The sequence below is a fragment of the Typopeltis vanoorti genome, chromosome 10 (genome assembly GCF_054136105.1).
Source record: "Typopeltis vanoorti isolate ZY-2024b chromosome 10, IOZ_Tvanoo_1.0, whole genome shotgun sequence".
Classification (NCBI taxonomy): Eukaryota; Metazoa; Arthropoda; class Arachnida; order Uropygi; family Thelyphonidae; genus Typopeltis; species Typopeltis vanoorti.
Genome location: NC_143558.1, coordinates 58,928,895 through 58,951,753, shown reverse-complemented (window position 1 = coordinate 58,951,753; position 22,859 = coordinate 58,928,895). Strand labels below are relative to the sequence as shown.

The window sequence follows — 22,859 nt, the reverse complement described above, 5'->3', positions numbered from 1 at the left end:
ATACCAATGGGATTAACAGCTCTTAAAGAATTACAACCAGATATAATCATAGTGAAGGTAGACGAAGGATATGTAACAGTGGTTATGAACACAGATGAATATGTATGAAAAATTAGCATCTTATTAGAAGATTCTAACACTTACTTATCCTTAGACCAGGATCCCACATGGCATTCACATAATAAAACTAATAAATTGATCAAAAAGTTACCTAATTGGCCAGAATCATTTAAAAAATCTTTATCATCAAAACATCCATTAGTCCCAAGAATTTATGGGACACCAGAAATACATAAAGATATTCCGTTATGTCCAGTTGTAGATGGGAGAGATTCCCTGACCTCAAACTTGATAAAGCATCTGTCGAACCTAGTAGCTCCACACAGGGAAGAAAAAAACATATGTGAAGAATAGCTTACATTTTATTGAAAAGATAAAAGACTTAAATAGAGAGCCTGACATTCTAGCAAGTTTAAATGTAATCAATGTTTTCACCAATGTATCTAGGGATGACACTGGATCTGCTTGTAAACCTTTTCCCACCAGACACAGTAAGATTATCCAAACACTGTATGGACAACACTTTTTTCATATTTCAGAACAAATATTGTCCCAATATTTGTTCTGAAATATGAAAAAAGAACTTGCCATGGGTTCCCCACGATCTCCAGATATTTTGCATATTAAACAGGATGCAAAATTTTGAAATGAATGCTATTAAAAGCCATCACAAGAAACCAAAAACTTGATTAAGTATGTTATATTGATATTTTCATTATTTGGTCAGGAACAATAGATGAGTTAATTAATTTCAAAGACTATCTGAACAACTTGTATCCCAATATAAAATTCACTCTTGAACTGGAAGATCACAAAAAAAATTACCGTTCCTTGATATCCTTGTCAAAATAAATAAAGAAGAAAAAAGATTATCCTTTTCATTATGCAAAAAATCTCTGCAATTAGAAGATTTTTTGCATGCCACTTCACACCATTATGCATTACAAAAGATAGGCTTGATTAAAACATCACGAGATAGAGCACACAAGATGTCTAGTACATCTACGACAACTTTCTTTAACTCTGTGTTGAATTTTGCTGGATCTATTAGGAACACAATGACTATGAGGAAGTTTATTGTTGTATTAATTTGACCCCCTTTAATAATGGGTAGCAGCCTGTTGTTCACTCCAATTTGCTGGATGTCAAACATTGTCAAATGTCTGAATAAGATCCACCAAGAGTACTATCATTGGATGCTTTTTCATAGTAACTAGGTGGAGCAGATCACGTAGCAGAGATAGATTAAATTTTACCTAATCCTTGTACTCCATAATACCCATGTGGTTTTCATTATACAGGGTGTTCGGGATAAATTTGACATATTTATAATTAATTATATTTTTCCGTAAGTTACATGTATTAACACACACTTCTCTTCATTTAAAAGTTTGGACCCTTCTTCATTCATATACAAGATGTCAGAAAGGATGGATAGCTGGAACCCACCTGAATCATGGAAGAGAATAACTTGTATCATGATGATTCGTGCCCGCCATCAAAATAAGGATATTACGACTGCTGCCCAATGCTCCCTGAATACAGTAAAAACAATCAGGCATGAACTAGAGACTTGCAATGGTGACTACGAGGATGTAGCAAGAAGAAAGATCCCTAGCAGACGATCTGATTGCGTTCGTACAGCAGAATTCCTCGCAAATCTGCAGGAACAGGTGTTGAAGAACCCTGGCATTGGAATTCGGGCTTTGTTCGTGGAGTTGCTAACTGTAGTCAAGCCCTGGATAACAAGGGTAGCCAATGGTAGGCCGTATGTATGGCAGCAGGATTCGGCCCCTTGCCTCACCTCTGGGAAAAGTCAAAAATGGTTGTCTGAAAATTTCTACGACTTCACCAGTCCAAATGTTTGGCCTCCAAACTCCCCAGACCTTAACCCCATGGATTATTTTGTATGGGGCGCAGTTGAAAAAGACACCAATCGCACTTCCAGTAATACAAAAGCCCAGTTAATGGATAAAATTAAAACAGTTTTTGCGGCCCTTCCCAGGGAGACTGTAGCATCAGCTTGTTCGAGGTTCCGAAGCAGAATTGAAGCTGTGATCGATGCTAATGGTGGTTATTTTGAGTAAATCTTGTTGATAGTATTGTAATTAACTCTGCCTGTAATGTTTTTTTGTCAATTCATTAAATTTAATAGATACAAAGAAGATTTTCTTTTTCCTTACGAAACTGTCAAATTTATCCCGAACACCCTGTATATCTCATTCCTGCTTTGACCTCATTGCTGATCATGCAATTTAAAAAGATATTATAGTTAGTATTAGAGAAATAGGCTTCCAGCTGTTGATTAATGTCTGATCTTTATTAGATTTTGGAATGAGAGTGGTATGGCTGGCCAGAAAGTTACTTGCTATGTGATCTTTGGAGAAAAGTGTATTAAAGAGTATTAACTTGAATGGGAAGAATAATATCCCTGGCACCAGGCCTTGCAATAAAGTTAATTTCTTAATTTGTTCTGGAGATATCCTTATCTGGCATTCTTTATAAGTTTTATTAACTTGATTTACTGTAATAGTCTATCGAGCCAATTTCGATGTGAACAGGAAAAGCATTAATATTCCAAGTCATAGTTTCCCACAGTATTATTGTCTTCAAACAGATGTTCACAAAGTTTCTGAAAGGAGGTCAAGAATCTCTTTGTGTGGTGGACATGTCTTCATCATTCACTCAGATTTTGGAGAATATGGTGAACTATTTATTGAAGAATGCAGTTGAAGTGGATGAGATGTTGCTATTAAATAATGAGACAGGTTGCAAAATGTGGTTTATTATTACAATTGTACAACTTAATTGTTATCCTCTTCAGCATACTCCCCTCCTCTATCTATACACTGTTGCATATGAATTTCCCATTGTTGGAAGCAGTGCTGCAAGTCATTAGGTGTTATCTGCTTCAGTAATGCTGCTGTTTTCTCATTTACCTCATCCACAGACTGAAAATGGGTGCCCTTCAATGTGGATTTCAACTTTGGAAAAAGGTAAAAGTCGCATGGAGCTAAGTTCGGCGAGTAAGGTGGATGGTCCAACACTGGGATCTTCTTATCAGCCAGATACTGCTTTACAGACAGTGCTCTGTGGCCTGAAACATTGTCCTGATGGTGAATCCAAGCATTGTTCTTCCATAGATGGGGTCTCTTCTTTCTCACCTGTTCTCTCAGCTTGGCCAGAACCTCAAGATAATAATGTTGGTTAACTGTCTGACTCTCTGGTACCCATTCAACCATTACCACGCCATTTGATATAGAAAAAAAAAAAGAAGATCAGTATTGCCTTCAGTTTTGATTTGCTCATTCTTGCTTTTTTCATTCTCGGTGATTTGGAAGTTTTCCAGTGCATTGATTGTCTCTTTGTTTCTGGATTGTACTGGAAAATCCATGTCTCATTACATGTGATAATCTTCTCCTGCAAATCTGCATTGAAGGGCACCCATTTTCAGTCAGTGGATGAGGTAAAGGAGAAAACAGCAGATACTGAAGCAGATAACACCTGATGACTTGCAGCACTGTTTCCAACAATGGAAAATTCGTATGCAACAGTGTATAGATAGAGGAGGGGAGTATGCTGAAGGGGATAACAATTAAGTTGTACAATTGTAATAATAATAAACCACATTTTTGCAACCAGTCTCATTATTTAATAGCCACATCTCATATGTCTGCTAATTGCTGTTTATTCTTATTTTAAAATTCCTCTCTTCCACTTATTTCTGTCTTTCCAGCTCTATCTTGGTGTTGATGTTTCTGATGATGTCACTGCATTCTATACCATTGCATTGGTTTGCTGTGAACCACTCCTCTCTTTATATGGGACTTTTAACTTTTATCTCCTTGCAAAAAGGATATTCTATCCGAATTTTGATGGTCTATCCCTGAGGCTTAAATTTTAAACAGCTTGGCCATAGGAGCTGATAATTCCCTTACACATTCTCATAATACGTGAGCTGATATGCCATCTAATCCCATGGATATGTTCATATTGAGGTTCTGCAATACTTTAAGCACCTCCATGTCTTCATCCTCTATTCTTCTATCAGTCAATGTCACCACCACCTAGATGGTACACCTCTGCAGAATGCTCATTCAGCAATTCAACTATTTGATATGGTTCTGTTATCACCACATCAGCAATTTTTAAAGTAATTCTTCCATAGTCATTCTCCCTTTTACTTGCCACATGGAGAAAGACTCCTTAGGGTTTCTTTTTACCTTGTCAGCTAACTTTCTCTCATAATTAGTAGTTGGAAGGGGACCAATTGTTCGATGCTGTTGGCACACTCTCCCTCGATGAGTCTTTGGACTCCCTGGAGGTGTCAAATAATAATAATAATAATTAGCTTTGGTTTTCCTTACCATACCAGTAAGGCACAAGCAAGACGCCTGTGCCTTATACTGCTCATGGGCATGCTGATTACCTTTTTCTTTATAATCCCTCTACAACCTTTTCTTTGTGTGCAACTCCTGCTTAATGAAACTGTTTATCTATCTATTTCATGTCAGAATGATAAATCTCCTACCTGATTTATCATTCTGACCATAGGTATTCATTCAGATACTGCTTTCTTCAAACATCCCTTGACCACCTCCATGCACCAAAAACATCTCTCCCCACCAAGTTCTTGCATTGCTCTGCTGAAAGCTGTCTCCTCAGTTACAAAGCATATCATAATCATTTGCTTTGTAATTCCATATATATCCCTTCTTAATAGAAAATTCTGCATGCCTGGTAATCTCCAGGTCAAGACTATATGATCTTTCTCCAAGCGGAGGCAGTACAGATTGTTAAATTTTCTGATCAGTGATCAGATCCAGCATGTTATCTACATTCTCCTGTGTACCCCCCTTGGACTATGACAGCAGCTAATTACATATTTTGCCCTGTTGGTCTCTATTTCACACCAGATAGCCTCCCTCTGACCTATTCCCCTGATGTACTTCTGCTCTTTCTAGCTTTAATCCCTTTGTTCTCATTAGCAAAACCCTTACCCCCAACTCTGTTTCTTCTGTCTTCTCTGAAGACACTATATACCTTGTATAAATTCCATTTCCTTCCTTGCCTGTGACCATTCTCTTCCAATCTACACTGGTGTCCAGAACCTAAGGACGAATACTATTTCTGAAGATTACGACCACAAATTCAGATGAATCAGCTTGTGACAATTTGTATAACTGCAGATTTTGAGTAGAAAGCGGGTACACATTCCAATTTTTGAATCACGTGCAAAGGGCTCATGCTTTAGTACTCAACAGGATAAAAGGCTAAAGACTGTGCTAAGTGAATTGTGTTTGAAGGAAGCTCTTTTCATTAAGGAATAAAGTTGCAAACTTGGATGTCTTGTAATGTTTCAAGTACATCATGTAGATGATTTCGTGTAGGATAGAATTATTATTGGAAAGATTGAAGAAGGCCACAGAAATACCGATATTGCCTGAGAGGCTTGGAATCTCACATAACATTGCATCAAGGCTCTATGAAGGGTTCCAAACCAATGGAATGTGTTCAAAACATATGCTAAGAAGTCGCCCTCACTCTGTGACATTATTTTTGGTTATAACAGCAAAACCTAATCAATGCACCTTAACTGATTTGCAAGTCGGCTCCATTCAAGTACAGGTATCCAGATATCTTGACAAACTGTGGCAAAATGTCTGTGACAAGTAGGCCTATATGCCAAAAGCTTGTCACATTTTAGTGATGTTGTATCCATAAAAATTGGACAAGAGAGCAATGGACTAATGTACTCTTTACAGATAAGAGTCATTTTAGTCTTTCCTCTGATTCTAGACAATGCTTTATCTGGCGTGAAATTAGTACTGCTTACTACAAGAATGTTGTTGTACTACTACTATTACAAGAATGTTGCTGAACTAGCTTACCATCCTGTCTTTTGAAGTGACCTTCTCCATTCCATCTGGTGTCGGTAATTCCCAGGATGTCAATTTTATACCTATCCATCTCTTTACAGACAGTCTCAAGAGTACTCATCTGTAGACCCTGAACATTCGTGTGCCTATGTAAACTTCCCTTCTAAGATTAATCTTATATCTTCTGTGTTGCTCATTGACAATATCACTGGCTTTTGATGGAGACTGTAATATACTTTTCGAACAGGACCCTCTGCCTAAGCCCTGAACGCAGCTCTGATTATTCTGCATGACAGCTGATGCAGCATGAGATGTGTTATAAGGCACAACCATATTAGCATTTTGGAGTGAAGTCACTCAAGAAGAAAGTGGTAGGATTACAGAGGCCCTTTCCACATGAGATGAGATGAAATAGCAAAATAGGAAAGATTCACCCCTAGCCCTCGAATATTCTAATAGCATTTGGTGGGAGGGGGGGGGACAAGGAGCAAGAAGGAAAGAAAAAAAAGGGTGAGGACCAATCTACAGATAATATAACAGACATATATTATGTGTAGTAAGGCATGGTCCAGCAGCAGGTACCTCGGGTTTGCCATGCCCGTACTCGCTAAAGTGAGCCCTTGAGAAATAAAATAAAATAAAAATAAATAAATTAAAAATTAAGATAATTAAAATCATCTATGCATTTTTGTTGACATGGTACTGATCTGGTAAACTCTCCATTCTAATCCTTTAAAGCATGAAAACTTGGGCCTTTTTTTCAGCAAATAATATCTTTCATTCATCAGTTCCTGATATGTTTGAACAGCATAACACTGTTACAAATCTATTGCTTTCTTTGATCCAAAGAGTGCAGGTGTTTATAACACAGGGAACTATCTGGTGTGGCATGATAAAATAATCCCATTTCAGCAGCATTGTAGCTGTCACTATCACTAAATTTTTGAACAAGTTTATGTAATTTTTCTAACATTCCATGTGATTTCAGTTACTGGCCGCTTGGCCCAATTAAACAGCATTGTGTCCCAAATTAATGAAGCAAATTCTTGTTGTATTTTCATTTTGTTTTGATTCTTCTAGACTTGTTCCAACAAAAAAGATGGACTAATTAACCAGAATCTGCTGTATCCACTTAAGTGCCATACATTTATTATAGAAAAGAAAACAACAGAAAATTCTTTGTTAGGTATCCTGCACTAGAGCTTCTGTAGGCACTCCTACTAGTTCTGTATACCATAACCTTGACAGGCTAAATGTAAAAACTCAGCGTATCTCACACACTTCCCAGAAGTATAGTATCTTAAAAACTTGACTCAACAAAATGTATACTATTTGTTGCTGTAATTAGCTATTTTATTTTTTATTTATTTCTAATGCTAGTTTTCATGTGTTAAGTTTTATTTTGTTTCTGTTTTAAATGTCATCTCTGGTTTGCATCACCTATCTCGAATCGCTAGCCAATTGTCATATTTTCTTGCTTGCTTACTTATTTAAACTATCTTGTAGTCCTTATTTCACTGACATTGGATTAAGTTATTTCAAATATTTGATTAAGATTCTGTGATTGTCCAAAATAAATGTGTGTATTGTTCAAAATAAATGCTGTATTTCCTTTTAGGATAATAGAGCTTTTTGGAAGGATATTTAAAATTTAAAAAAAAATCATTTAAAAAAAAATTTATTTCCCCCACCTCCCTCTCTCTCTCTTTATTTCTCACACACACACACAAACACTCAATTCCATGTTTAAAAATTCATGTATGTTACATTGGGAAAGCTATTTACGTAGCTTTCCCAATCTTATTTTATGAATTAGGTTTTTGATGATATGATGGTATCTGTTTCTTTTGTGCCTTGAAGACATTTTTCTCAACCAAGAGAAATCTGTCCCACTTATCACTTTGAAATCTTGAAAAAAATTATATATTTTCACCCATTTTGTGATCTTAAGTAAATCTCGCTTATTAAATACAGTAATATGAAGAAATTATACTCATTGTTCTCGGTATGGTTTGAAAGTAATAATATTTCTGTTTAAAACCTGTCAAACTAATTTTTTTTAAATTTATCAATATTTATTTATTTTTATGAACTGGAAGATTGTATTCATTTATAGGATCAGTTTCTCATTGTATGGTAATTTCTATATATATTAAGAGCTCCATACACACTTTTACATGTGAAATCTTGTGTTAGTTTAATCTTTGTTTAAATTTGAAAACAAGAACCAGAAGTTTGGAAAGCGTAAGAAGAATGGTATTGTAGAAGTGAATGATGAAAGGCAAAAAAAAGTGAACCAGTGATAGCAAGAATGAAATGGTTGAAATAAAGAGAATGGACAGATAGTGATGAGAGAGTGATAGCCGACTTACATGAAGTATTTCATGTAAGTCGGACAAAACATGAAATAGAATGGTTTAGAGAACCACCTGGCAAGAGAAGCAAAGCAGGGGAAGAGAAAGGTAGATTATAAAAGAACAAAAGAAGGAGGATACTTTCATATGGAAACTCCATGATACGATGAGGAGAATGTAAATATGTTTCTCTGGGACAAAGATTAAAGATGTTAGATATGTATTGTGAGAAAGAGAGTAATTTGATCTGACAGGTGACAAGTGTGGTATACAAGAAGATTTTGATAGAATTGCTAGTACAAGCAAATAAGAAGAGTGAGAAAGTAAAGACTGTGAGGGTGCTGCCACAGTAGGATCAAGACAAGCTGAGAGAAGGGACCATATCATTGCAAATCAATGTATACATTGCTAGAGGAATGATACGGGTGTGCAAATTAAATTAAATGGACAAAAGGATTATATAAGATAAATGGTTTGCGTTTGGATGGATTCGAAGTTAGGTGTCTTGAGAAAGTATTATGCAGTGAGAGTTCAGAAATGCAGAATCAGGGAAATACATGTACTGGAGGAGTCAAGTGTGGGTACAGGCATCCTAGAGGTTAGTCAGTATGAGATAGTTCACATGATGCTGAATGTAGCTTCTCAGCTGGGGTAATCAATACAAGATGTGTGAGGGAGTTTGTGGGTTGAAGGGAGTATCACACTTTATGTATAGTAATGCCAGAAGTATTCAGATTAAGGGAATGAGTTTTTGTCATAATAGCAGAAGAATTAAAGCTAAAAAGAATAGGAATACAACAGGACAGGGAAGCAGAAGACAGCTCATTTGAGACAATCTGGTGTGAGATAAAGATCAAAGGATGAAATATCACATATAGCTAAATGCTGCTGTAGGCAAGGAAGTAAACAAGATAATGAGGGTGGTATGCATTGGTAAATTGGAAAGGAATCGACAAAATACAGCCCATTGTCTATTTTAGCAAGGTCTGCAAACAATGGATGATTTCTTTAAATGAATTTCATGAAAGAATGAGGAAATCGCTGTTTTAATATTCATAGAGCAGTGTTAATGTGATGCAGCAGCAGGTCGATTCATTTCTGTATTCTCTGTGACTGCTTTCATGCTGTTATATCTTGTCCTTTCAATGATATTTCATATCTTTTCTTCTTTTTATTTATTGTTCTTAATATGTAAGGTGTTGCTTTTACCTATATGTCTTGTTCACTCTAAATTTCGAGACTACCTTAAGATCGTTCTTCGCTACTTGTGGTAGAAGAGCTATCTACATATTTGACCGATCCTGTGATTGATCACGTGTATTAATTAATTAAACAAATCCTTTGTAACAACTATCTGGAGTTACTCCTCAATTAGGCACTGGCAGATTTATTTCTTTTAGCTGCACCAGCCAATACCTTTAGGTTAGAAGGACTCTTAACCAAGCAACAACTCCCAGAAAATATACAAGACTGATCCATCTATCAAATACACTTAATATCAAATTACCTAAATTACTTATGCTAATTTACGTTTGCAGTCGTGGTCTCAATTAAGCAAATCTGTTCCGCTCAGGTTCTAATTAAAATGAGTGGTGCATTAGATTCATTCTCAGGCCACAAGTCAGGTTAAAATAAAAAAATACATTTATTGAATTCTTAGAATACATATCCAAAATTATACACTCAGCTAAATTAATGGCATTCTGCATTATAAAGCTAATTATGGCAACTAAAATCGATACAAGTGAATCTTATAATGAATTAATACTACTAGAATAATTCTTAGCTCTCATCAATACATCGATCTATAATTCCCTCCAAAACAGTTATTCTATTAGCTTCGTTAATTATTTCACATAACTTATCTATACAATCACTCATTAATATGTTCATGGAGCTATGACACTGCTACTAAATAATCACTAAGAGTTCTATATTAGAATGTTCCTGCTTACTAATTCACAACATTTCTTCCCTTTCTCAACAAAAGAAACACTAAAGGATGTACGTTACCAACTCTCAGGAAGTTCATCAGGTCCATCACTTATTCTTCAACTATTCTTGCGAAATGCTGCTTGTTCTTTTTCTGGAGGATTGTCTCACATGGCTTGACTTGGAACTCATTATTAAGTCTCATGGCGATCATCGGGTACAGATCTCTACGGAAGGCCGATCATGTGTCCACGCTTGGCCTGCTCCTTCACCACTTGTCTCCGTCTTACATGGTGTTCTGACCTTCGCATTCAGCTACTCATCTCCGAAGATGTTTTGAGCCAGGACCTGGAACCATGGATGTCGATGCCGAGCAGCAGAGGACTATCCGGAACCCAAGAAGAGGCGAGAAGAAAAAAGCCTCGAGAAAGGGGAGCAGACTCCTTTTATATTCCTTCTTTGGCTCCTTCTCACTGCGTCATGTTTTCTCCCCAATACCGATCTTTTTGCACGTGAGACGATCTCCTTTGCAGCATCTTCCAGGAATTATGAGTGCGTGCCACGCTCCGTGCATACTTGATTGCCGCAGGTCAAACATTTATCCGAAAGTTTCGCCAGTGAACTCTTTTGAACTCTTATTCTTACATCGTAATAAACAGTTTTCATAGAATATTTCTTTCATTGTTAAACTTTACAAAACAGATTACATTTATTAATTTTCTATGGAGTAATTCTACATTAAAAGTATTCATTTATAAATCCTTGAACAATTTGCATCTTTAAAAAACGTTTAATTTTCTTCACCATAAAAGCTCTGGAATGAACTTCTATGTTATACCAACTACTTTCACCAACTAAGGCTGTTGGCATCTTCAGGGTACATACATAACTGATGTAAGGCACTAAAAAGTAAAAAACTGTTACAAACTATAATCAACTAATTCCAATTATATTAGACAAAGAACAGAGCACGTACAATACATGCATAGAGCATGTATGATCTCACTTGTTGTTATTTAGGAATGCTCTATAGTTGGGCACTGTAATTCAGTTCTAGTGAGTTAAGCGATCTAATAAGGGTCTTCCAGATCATGGGCAAGATTAGTCCTTGGTTCCTGTTAAGGTTTTGTATACAGCGGGTAACTGCTGCGGCTTCTTTAAAAATCGGTTAATTATAGTTTGTAACAGGGTTTCTTCATGATGGGGAGGAAGTGGCCAAGATCCAGAGACGAGTGACCAAGATGATAGCAGGTCTGTGGAATGAACCTTATGAGAATAGGTTGAAGATTTGTGGGTTGCAGAAATTGGTCGATAGGCGAAGGAGGGGTGATATGATTGAGACATTCAAATTACTGAAGGGTTTCTATAAGATTGATCCAGAAGATATTTTTGAAAATATGACTTGTGGTGGGAGGACTAGGGGCCATGAATGGAAGCTGGGCAAGAGTGTGGTTGACAAGGGTATTAGAGCTAGGTTTTTTACGTGAATGAGTGGAATAAGCTTCCAGAGTCTGTTGTGGGTGCTACGACCGTGAATGAGTTCAAGGCAAGGTATGATAGATACTGTGTGAATGTCGAATAGTTGTTCTTGACATGATGTTAGGGCCTCCCTCAATGAGTCTGTCGACTCCTTGGAGTTGCACGGAACAATAACAATAATAATAATAACAACAGTTTTTTACTTTTTAGTGCCTTACATCAGTTATGTACCCTAAAGATACCAACAGCCTTAGTTGATGAAACTAGTTGGTATAACATGTTTATTATATGTACTTGATCAATATAGTTTATTAGAGGTAATTCCAGAGCTTTTATGGTCAAGAAAATTAAACGTTTTTTAACATGAACAGAATCCATGGGGAAACCAAACGAAAGGTACGCTGTTTTGAACTCCTTAAATGTAAAAAGGTCAGACTATTAAATCATCTCACTTTTTTGAAGAGATGTTGGAACAACAAGATTATTCCAAAGTTTCTATTTTTAAAAGAACAATTCCATTCAGAATAGACGAGCGAAACATATTTATTTTAAAACATCTTTGGCACTTCTATGTGAACGGATACAGCATACCAGATTTCTTTTAAGCCAAATAGATTTAGAATGTTATCAGATTTATGATGATATCTCTAGTACTTTAGACCAAGATATAATGTCACTTTTGGACAGAATGGTCAATATTAGCTATGATAAAGCCTTTACAACAAGCAAACAAAACCAAATCAAAAAATTCAATGATCTTTATACAACGTTTTAAGTCAAAACCTTCTCTACCAGATAACAATGTTATTTTTAATTTATCGGATCACGTATTAACGAAACCAGAGATCAGTATACTTAAAAAGGTTTCAATTTTGCGATGACACCTGATCATAGATTTCTAAATACCAAATGATATCCCTAAAGTGGATATCATTTGTAATATAGAAAAGGCAGTCTCGTCGTTACTGGAACCCATAGCTAATGATATTAGATTAAAAAGTAGTATCATCCTCTCATCTTTTAGAACTCCTAACAAAAACATCACTCCTCTGGAAAAAAGAACATTGTATAGTTTTAAGAAAAAGAAAGGCATTATCATATTAAAGGCAGATAAGGGAAATTCCACAGTGATTTTAAACACCAATGATTATGAAGATAAGATTAACAGCTTACTATCGGATACATCAACCTACCATGTCCAAGTCACAGATCCAACACTAAAGAATCACAATGACACCAACGATTTAATACGTCACATGGTGAACTGGCCTATAGACTTAAAACGAAGATTGAAATCTATTGTGGCCTTTTAACTGGAGAGCAGATACACTAACTACTCGGCCAACCAGGCCAAATGATAAAAAAAGTGCCTGAAAGCCTGAAGTCTTATGAGTGGCGCCCTCTGTGCATATGTGGTTGGGCAGGAGGCCAAACAATTAAAGTTTCACAAATCTTGGGAGTAACACAACTATATTTATTAAGATTAGGTTGGTTTTTCAAACTTCTACTGATTCTAAAAAAAAGTCTTTCAGGTTTATATTCGTTGCAGTGAAGCATAGTAGTTTTTTTGCATTTGATTCTGTGCAAGATATCCAGGGCATGGTAATCTAGACCTGATTGCCCATAGTTGTGGCAGCAGATATATTTCTTGTATTCACCAAGGCAGATGATTGCAGATCTCCCAGTTTGACCATAACAAGATCATTCGCAAGAACAAGAAACCCTATAAACACCTGGAACAGAGGGGGGGGGGGACGGAGTGGATCTTTAGGAGAGCAGATAAGGGCAATCAGCTTCAGATGAGATTTAAAATGGAGAGATTATGATTCTTTAGAGTTCTCATTATTTTTTCTGATGCACCCTGGATATAGGGAATAGTAATAGTATTACTGTAGTCTTTATGTTGAGAAGGATGGGAGGAACAACCAAAATCTTTTTTGGCATTGTAACCATTGGACAGGAAGGTCTGGTAGATTAAAGAGAGTTCAGCTGAAAGGGAAGCTTAAGTGGAACAGAGGTGCTAAAGATCGCTTTTGCAGTCGTTGGCATTACATTTTCATACCTATTTTTATAGGCTAGAGTTAGCTGCAAAAAAAGTAGACTTAGCAACTTGCACTGAGATTGCACACCTCCATTTTTTTTTCATAAATGGTAGTAGTAGTAATAGCTCAGTTGCTGCAATTTACTCTTAACTATCTTTCTTTTAATTAGATATATACCGATGATTGTTCAAGTCCACAAAGCAAAGAAATAAATTTTTAAAAAAAGAGTCATCTTAAGAAGTGAATTTATATTTATATATTCAGTTATTATTCTTTAAACAGCTAAACTCTAACAAGCCAAATAATAATGGCAAAATATCTACAACAAAAAATGCAGCTAAGTAGACCAGCAATATGCTATACTAAAACAGACCCAAGCACTGGTCAGAAGATTAGCTTACAGTAGGTCAAAAGTTATGTAAATTCACTGTGTATCAAGTTGCAAAAAAATTAAAACATTTCTCAGAAAATGCTTCAACTATGTGATGTGACACAATTCTAGGTATGCTTAACCCTTATCACAACGTTGCACCTACAATAGTAAATAAATTAATCTGAACAAGCTGAATTTTTGTTAAGGGTTTGGTTTTGGTTCATTATTTTGGTTGAGTGCTGCATGTTTTAACTGTCTCTACGATGTTTATTAATATTATTGTGCATTTTTAATAGTGTAAACAAGTTGACTCTCATAGTGTTTTTTATTCATTTTGTGTAGCTATAAAATGGATACATCTCCAAGAAAGTGTTCAAAAATATGTACTCTCTCAGCACATATCCATGACTCAAAGACAAATTGCCAGTGAGTCTGCTGTTGGTTTTGGTACTGTTAATGCAATTTGATTTTAAAGAGGTTTAGGGAAACCAGTACCTTTTCTTCAAACAGAAAAGGAAAATGTGGGCGAAAAAGGATGTTAATGTTTCTAATATGACAGTCTGTCGAAAATTGTTTGAAGCAGGGAGGGCTGCCCACAGGCCAAAAAAGAAACAACTTGACAAAAGCTATGGTCTGTCGAAAATTGTTTGAAGCAGGGAGGGCTGCCCACAGGCCAAAAAAGAAACAACTTGACAAAAGCTATGCAGAAAAAAAAGGGTCCAGCAGGCAAAAAAGTATACAAAGATTGGTCTGTTGAGAAGTGGAAGAATATCATATTCTCAGATGAGAGCCATTTCTTTGTCCAAGGAGAGTGAGTACCTATGCTCGCAAATCAGCGGCTGAGAAGACATCTCCTTCCCACCTTCAACAAGCTCCTAAAAAGATGTTTTGGGGTTATTTTACACATCACAGTCCACAGTTGATGGGATGATGAAAAGTGAAAAATACATAAAAATATTGGAGAAAAGAGTGGTCCCACAGATCCAGGAAGAAAAAGAACTCATCTTCCAACAGGATCTTGCTCCATGCTAGATTTCAAAAAAAGTGACAGTTCCTCAAAAATCACAGCATCCAATTGCTTCAGTGGCTAGGTAACTCTCCTGACATTTAACCCAATAGAAAATTTTAAGGCTATAATGAAAAAGAGACTTGGAAAATTAAAGTGTGATGCAAAAGTAATTTAATATAATCTATTATAAAAGTATGGTTTCAAGATGCAGAAAAAAGAAAAATGTGTTCTTTGTTGGTAGAGTTCATGCCTAAGCAAATTAATGAACGTATTAGGAATAGAAGAGCACATATAAATTCTTAGGTAAAGTTGGAGTTTAATTTTTTTAGTTATTTTTTTGCAAAATTGAAATTTTTCTTTAAAATATGAGTGTTTGGATTTTGTTCACTATTGTATCTTTCTCTCCTCCTAGGCAAATATTGACTTTATTCCTAGAGCTAAAATTGCCCGTGTTACAAATTAGTAATACTTATTCTTCCTTTATTAACTGTTTTGTCTATCTGTGCAAATTAGCATCAACACAAAAATCAAATTTCTGCCATTAGAATTATCCCATTTCATTTCATTTCATTGGGCATCAATTTTTCTGCTATTTAGTTAAGCTATACCAATATTTATTTTCTGCTGTTAGCAGAAATAGAGCAAATAACATTTAAGAAGAAGAAAAAAAAAGTTTTCCTCTCGCATTTTCAATTTTCTCTAGAATTTCATTTCAGAGAAAACATTTATACAAATCTGTAAATTACACTTATATGTTATTTTAAACAGGTAAAATAATTTCTCACTGGCTATAACTGCAGAAATTAAGATATATGAAAATCTGCAAATTCTGGTTGAAAGGCTTATACATTGTCTAATTCATAACTATTATTTTTCAGGAAATTACAATGTATACTCATTATTAATTATAATTTTAATTAATACTTCCTATATTTTGGCAATGTCATATTGCTATCATCAGGTATCACAGAACAGTGATATGTGCACCAAAGCACTAACATTGAGTAAATGAGGCCAAAGAAAGGCAACCAAAGTTGGGCCTAAAGTCCTAACTGGTGCTCCCTAGTGGTCTTGCCTGTTGAGCTGAAGATCTGAGGATGAGTGCTTCCCAAATTTGGGACAGTTTTATACACCCAAATATGTTGGAGTTGAGAAAGTTTCTCAGGGCTGAGGAATAGATTCTCATATTTGCTGCAGTACAATAGAGTGGCCCTCTTCCAGTGTATCCTGTGATGAGTGTCCAGAGCATAGTCAGCAGGTCCAGAGTGGCTGTAATGATAGAAAAAGATGTAGTCCATCTGTTCAAAAATTTGATATTGGCTGTCCTGCCTGTTTTACCATAATAAGACAGTCCTACCCCTGTCCTTTGACCAAAATAAGACATTCCCTACCCTTGTTCTTTGACCAAAGTAAGACATTCCCTACCTTTGCAACTGCAAGGGTGAGGAATGTGGCTGATTTTTGGTGGAGAAGATAAGGGACACCAATTTTTTTGTGGTCTGTAAATGATTGTAAGGTTGCTTTTCTTTAGGATTTTTGTTAATTTTGTGGATGTGCCTTTGGATATATGGAATGGTGATAGATTTTGTGTAATCTCTGCTCTGAAGGGAAGGGGAGAAGGGTTGCATTTAAAGGGTTTTAATATTTTGTCGAGGTTGTAGCCATTGGTTAAGAAAGTGTTGAGAATGTGGTCAAGTTCACTGCTATCACAACCGATTAATTTTGCTCTTTTATATAGTGTTTTTATAATCTCATATTATGAGAGCAGGGTGACTGCTCGTGAATATATCTACCAGTTTTGTGGGTTTTCTGTAAACAGAATGCCTAGGATTCATTGGGCTAGCATATAATCAGAGTGTCTAAGAAGGGGAGACTGTTGTTATTTTCCTTTTTGAAGGTAAACTGAATCCTGGAATGTTGATGAGATGTATTAAGAAAATGTTGAGAGTATCCAGGCCATATGGCCAAATGGAGAACATATCATCTATGTAGAATAGTTAGTAGGAGAGAGTTTAAGGCTTTCCCTTCGAAGGTCTTCATGAAGAAGTTGGCCAGGAGTGGAGAACCCATGGCTCTTCCCACTATCTGTTTGTGTTATAGAATTTTTTTGCCAGACAAAATAGCCAGAGTTCATGGTGAACTAAAACATTGTTGAGATATTGGGAGGAAATATAGCTTGGATAAGGTCTAATCTGTCTTTCAGTGGGACATTAGTGAATAGAGAGGAGATATCAAAACTGACCATTATGTCAATGGGTTGCAGCGTGAAGTTTTTTTTATACTGGCTTTAAATTGGGCTAAGTTTTTTTATGTATGAAAGAGTATTGCCAGTATATTCTGAGAGCACTTTGGCTAATTTGTATGTTTTGAATCAATGCCATCCACAACGGGATGTAATGGTACACTTTGTTTATGAATTTTTGGTAGCTCATATATCCCAGGGATCTTAAAGTAAAAAGGTTTTAGCTTATTGGTGACTTCAACAGGCAAAGAGGTAATCTTTTTAATCAGCCTATGAAGTGTTCTGATCTGTGTATTTGCTGGATCATATTCTAAAGCAGGAGTGGTGCACCCCATGGCAACTGGCCACGTGGCCAGTGGACAACACAGTTGTGGCCAACTGTGTTTTTGGAAAAAGTTAAAATTAAATTGATTTTTTTTATTTTATTGGTATTATAAAATTATATTTTTTGTATATTTTCATTGGTAAAATCTTTTGTTAATTGGCAAGTATATGAATCAACTTTTTCCAACGATTATTTTTTATTGCAAATTCATTAATATGCAGCAACTGCACTGCCTCAAGCAAATCGTTTTCATACATAACTCAGCACATTTTGTAGTTGCAATGTAGTTTAGTTGTTTTTCAGCAAGTGTAGGTAGGTAATTTTGCATGCTCTTACATGCAAAATTACCTTACCTTTTGCATGTTCTTGCAAACATATGTGCATCAAGCGTTTAAATAAATTTTATTTTAAATTTATAATATGGATAAGTGGATAATTCAAAAATGAAAGAATTCAGAAGATGATGGTGATAACTCAAAAAGCAAAGACAATTTAACTAATTTCGGCATTGCTGCCAAAAAGAGAATGGTTCATGACTGTAAAAACATGACATGAAATTAACAAAAGTTGGGAGTTGAAATTTGCAGTGATGGAAATAAATAACAATGTGTCTTTTGTGTAACAGAGTTTTTAGTGATAAAAAACAGTATGTGAAAATTGTTAAAGCAACACTTACAATTTTCACAGTGAATTTGATGTAAAATTTCAAGTTGATAGCTGAAATCGGTTTAATGAAATTATCAGCTGCAAAGCACAGCTTCATGAACAAAGGGAGGCCTAAAACGATTATTATCATCAATGAAACTAATCATATTGGCTAGCTATAAAGTAGCTTGGATTCTAGCTAAAAAAAAAAACTGTTTTCCAATGCCGAACTAGTAAAAGAAATATTGTGGTTGTTGAAACTCTATAAGAGAATTATGATTCAAAAATAAAAGCTGATGGAAAAAAACTGCTGTGTTAGAGTAAAACTTCATATAAGACTTCAAATTAATTTAAACCAAAATAATCATTCAACGTTTCAGCCTTCACATTAAGGTTATCATCTGGAGTATACACATATATACAAAGAAACATGCTGCACTACAATCTACATGGTATGCTGAAGTTGCATTGATTTAGTCAACTGCTAAAACTACTGGCCTGATCTCTGGTGAAAAAAAAAAATTACCACATCAAAGCTAGAGTCCTATTATGATCTGTTATCTGTTAGGTTACAAAATTAAATTAAGCTAGAGAGCAACATTTTCACACAAAAAATTTTACTATACATAGAAATTAGAACAGACCGGTATGGATGGTTGCCAATAAAAGCTGAAAATTGCTTAGAATCAGGGCTTGCTCGAAAACTTGGATTAAGCTATGCCATCCAAATTCTTGGGATTTTTAAGCCACCATTATTATTAAGATTAGGTCAGTTAATCAAAATTTCACGGGCTTCTTTAAATTTTTGTTCATACCAGGTTTTTGTATGCTGCAAGGAATAAGTACTTTTCCAATCAATATGGTGTTAGATTTTTAAGAGCTTGATCTGATAGGCCTGCTTCACTAAAATTATTAAATTTAATGTGTCGTTTGTGTTCTTTTTTATGGATAGGGATTATATGTTCAGTTTCCTCAATATAAGGTAAGTTACAAGTGCAATAGATACAATAAACTCCAGGGTGAGTCAATGGGGTGAGAGGATCCTTAGAGGAGTTGAAGTGGCATTAAGATTATAATGGTGTAGAATTCTATTAATTTTTTCTGATAACCCTTTAATGTATGGGATAGCTATGGTTTTACTGTAATCGGTATTAGTTTTTTGGATGAAGTTTTATGAAGAATTTTATTAATAGTATTTTTGCTATAGCTATTATTTATAAATGTATTGCTAATAGTTTGTAATTCTTGTTTAAGAGTTGTTCATTAGAAAGCAAATTGTTATAGTTCTGTTTTTGATGGTGTTAATGACTCCAAGTTTTGCAGAGGGTGGTGATATGAGTTAGCAGGTATATATATATTGGCCAGTATTTGTAGGCTTGCGGTAAAGTGAAGGAAAGATTGCCTGAGGGAAGACGTGACCAGTGTATCCAGGAAAGGAAGGGTTCTAAAAATGTTCTATCAAAGAAATGTTGCTCACTGTTCTATTCTGACAAATTAGACTTCCAAATTTAAAGATAGCAGTTTCAAAATTATTTGCCAAGTTGTATCAGTATTATTTGCCAAGTTTAGATCAGGTTAATGAACTGGATTCGGGATTGGTTATCTGATAGGCATCATAAACGTGTATGAGGAAGCGGATGTCAATTGTTTGCAGATGATGTGAAGTTGGGAAGGGTTATTAGTAATATTGCAGATGTGGTAGTCCTGCAAGAGGATTTGAATAAACTGGACAGATTGGGATATCAATTTACTTCAGTTAAATGTAAAGTTAAGTCTTGAAGTTTGAGATACATTGATCGGAGGCTGCATACTCTGTTGGAGGAACTGTACTGGAGGAAGAAAGGGAGGCAAGGGATCTAAGGGTGATAATTAATAGAAACCTGAAGTGCAGGGAATATATTGCAAAGATGGTGAAGGTAACAGAGAGGATTACTGCAATACTGAGAAGGATGCTGACTTGTAGAGATAAGAGTTGTCAATCCATTGTATAAAGCCCTGATCAGATCACACCCAGACTATTGTGCTCAAATTTGGTTCCAAGGATTTAAAGGGGATAAATTAACTGTGGATAAAGTACAGAGGTAGATAAGAAAGCTGATGCAATGTACTGGTAATATAATGTTAGGTATGAAGATAGACTGTGAGAATGTGAACTGCAGAGTTTGGTAGATAGAAGAAGAAGTGATAAGATTGAGTCTTTTAAACTGTTGAGTAGTTACAGAGTTGACACTAGGGAGTTCTTTCATTTGGTGGAAAAGGGGAGAAGGAGTGAGGACAGGGGGGGGGGCATCCTTAGAAGTTATGAAAGGAAGTTGTGAGGAAGAGGATGAGGAGTGATTTCTTTGCATGGAGGGTGGTTGAAACATGGAATGCATTGCCTGATAGAATAGTGAGAGCAGAAACAGTAAATGGGTTCTAGGGGGTGGGCCTCCCACAATGAGTCTTGTGACTCCATGGAGGCCTGAATCATAATAATAATAATAAATTTAGAGGCAGAGCTAAGAAGCTCATTTTGCATAGATATTAAGCCAAATTTCTTGAAAATTGATGAAAAACCCCATCAATTTTCATGTTGAGACTAAGTAGAAATGCAGTTATTTCGATTAAACTAATATGTTAATTATTTATTTATTTTTTAATATTTGCATATTGTGTTGCTTTCATTTGGCACAGTTGTGGCCAGTATGAAAAACAAGTTGTCCACTTCTGTTCTATAAGAGGATAGGCAAAACAATCTTGAAGTAAGGAGGCAAGCTTACCTGTGTAATCTTTTTGGTTTAAAACCACAGTGGCATTCCCCTTATCCACTTAGGCAATTACTATTCTATTTTTGTTGTTAATTTCTTGTATAGCTCTATCCCTTCTTTGAGAGGTTGCTTTTGATGGTTTTAAACCAAAAATACTTTTTTGGTTTAAAAAAGGTTGGACACTCACCACAGGATATGCTGGAATACGAGAGACTATTCCTGGAATCTTTCTCAGCCCTGAGAAACTTTCATACAGTTTTATAATTTGATTAATCAGTGAGTTCAGCTGCATTGAAATTTTTGTTATGTTTGTATATGTTATTTAAACATAAGCTTTTCTATGAAAACAGGAAGGTCATACAAAATTTAGTGACAGTAGGCACAACACTTCAGACAGGTAGTGAGAAAAGAAGCATTCACTTATATAGAAATATGATCTTAGAATTACTATCAATGGTAATTTAAAAGATGCATGCTGCCACTTTGGAATTTCTGTCATTTAGTTACCCTAGCTGTGTAGCATCTCTTGGAAACTTGTATTGAGAGTAAGCTAAACTCCTACCTACTTGAAACCTTTAAAAAAAAATTACCCGTTTCAAGGGGGCTAGATATTCCTAAATACTATATTCTTTATAACTGTTAGAAGCCCATCTTATGCTGATACAATATATGTCAATCAAACTTTTGCATGAAAAACAAAAGTTAATCATGCAAAGGTTTGATTGACATATATTGTATCAGCATAAGCAAATTTTTCAACTTTAGTTCTATTCAACAGCAACAGTAATTTTATGAAATTTTAAACAGCCATTATAGGAGAAACCACTAACAACAATATATAATTTGTTTTTATAGATTATACGAAATTTCCGTAAACCATTGATTGTGGTGGCTCCAAAAATTATACTTCGTCTACCTTCTGCAGTATCATCTTTGAGTGATTTCTCTCAAGGAACATTCTTTTGTCCTGTTTTGGGAGATAAATCATCTGATCCATCCAAAATCACAAAAGTAATATTTTGCTCTGGAAAGCATTTTTACTTACTACAGAGAGAAAAAAAAAGTAGAAAAATAACCGATACAGCTATTGTTCGGTTAGAGGTAAGCCTGTTGACAATACACTACATTACTGTTTTTTTAACTTTTGTAGAAGTAAAGAATATGTTATTCACCACTATGTAAACCTTGCTATTTTGACATGGAAATCATTTTCTAGCCAGATTAGATAAAGAATGTGTAAAATCATTAATTTTAGCACCTGTGTAGCCTTGTGATAATGATCTGTTTCCATAATGTTTGAACAACAAAAGAAAGAAAGATTATTATCAGTTTGATTCTGTTTGCCATCTCAAGAAACTTTTTAGGCAGTATTTCAGCCAGAATCCAATTAGTTTTTTTTAATATAATTTCCATTCATCAAGCTGCTTCAGGCCTCCAGGAAGCGATGGTTTCACACTGGACAGTGAAATTCATATCCCACCTAAGGACTATCACAAACATCCATGCCCATAGCAGAATAAAGTTAACATTCTGTTAGTTGGAAGAGTGGTACATCAACCACTCTGCCTACTAGGCAGGCATCTCGTATATTCATTACTTTATGCGGATAATATTATACTCCTAAATAAATCACCTGCAAATCTTCAGGATTCCTTACCTAAACTGAATAGTTGCTGTAATCAGTTTTGCATTGAAATTCATTAGTAAAATGATAAGCAGGAATTCTCCATTCTAAATGGAGAATCTTCTTCTGTTTTTAGCCAATGAACCAT

General features: G+C 35.4%; 1 protein-coding gene across 3 annotated transcripts in view; it reads left to right on the top strand.

Moving 5' to 3' along the window:
* LOC150102443 (2-oxoadipate dehydrogenase complex component E1) overlaps positions 1 to 22,859 on the top strand; it is a 481,556-nt gene that overhangs the window by 398,708 nt on the left and 59,989 nt on the right. For all 3 annotated transcript variants that reach the window (XM_090399364.1, XM_090399362.1, XM_090399363.1), the window contains one exon: positions 21,943 to 22,188. In XM_090399364.1, coding sequence (XP_090255490.1) covers positions 21,943 to 22,188 — 246 coding nt within the window. The remainder of the gene's footprint in view (positions 1 to 21,942; positions 22,189 to 22,859) is intronic.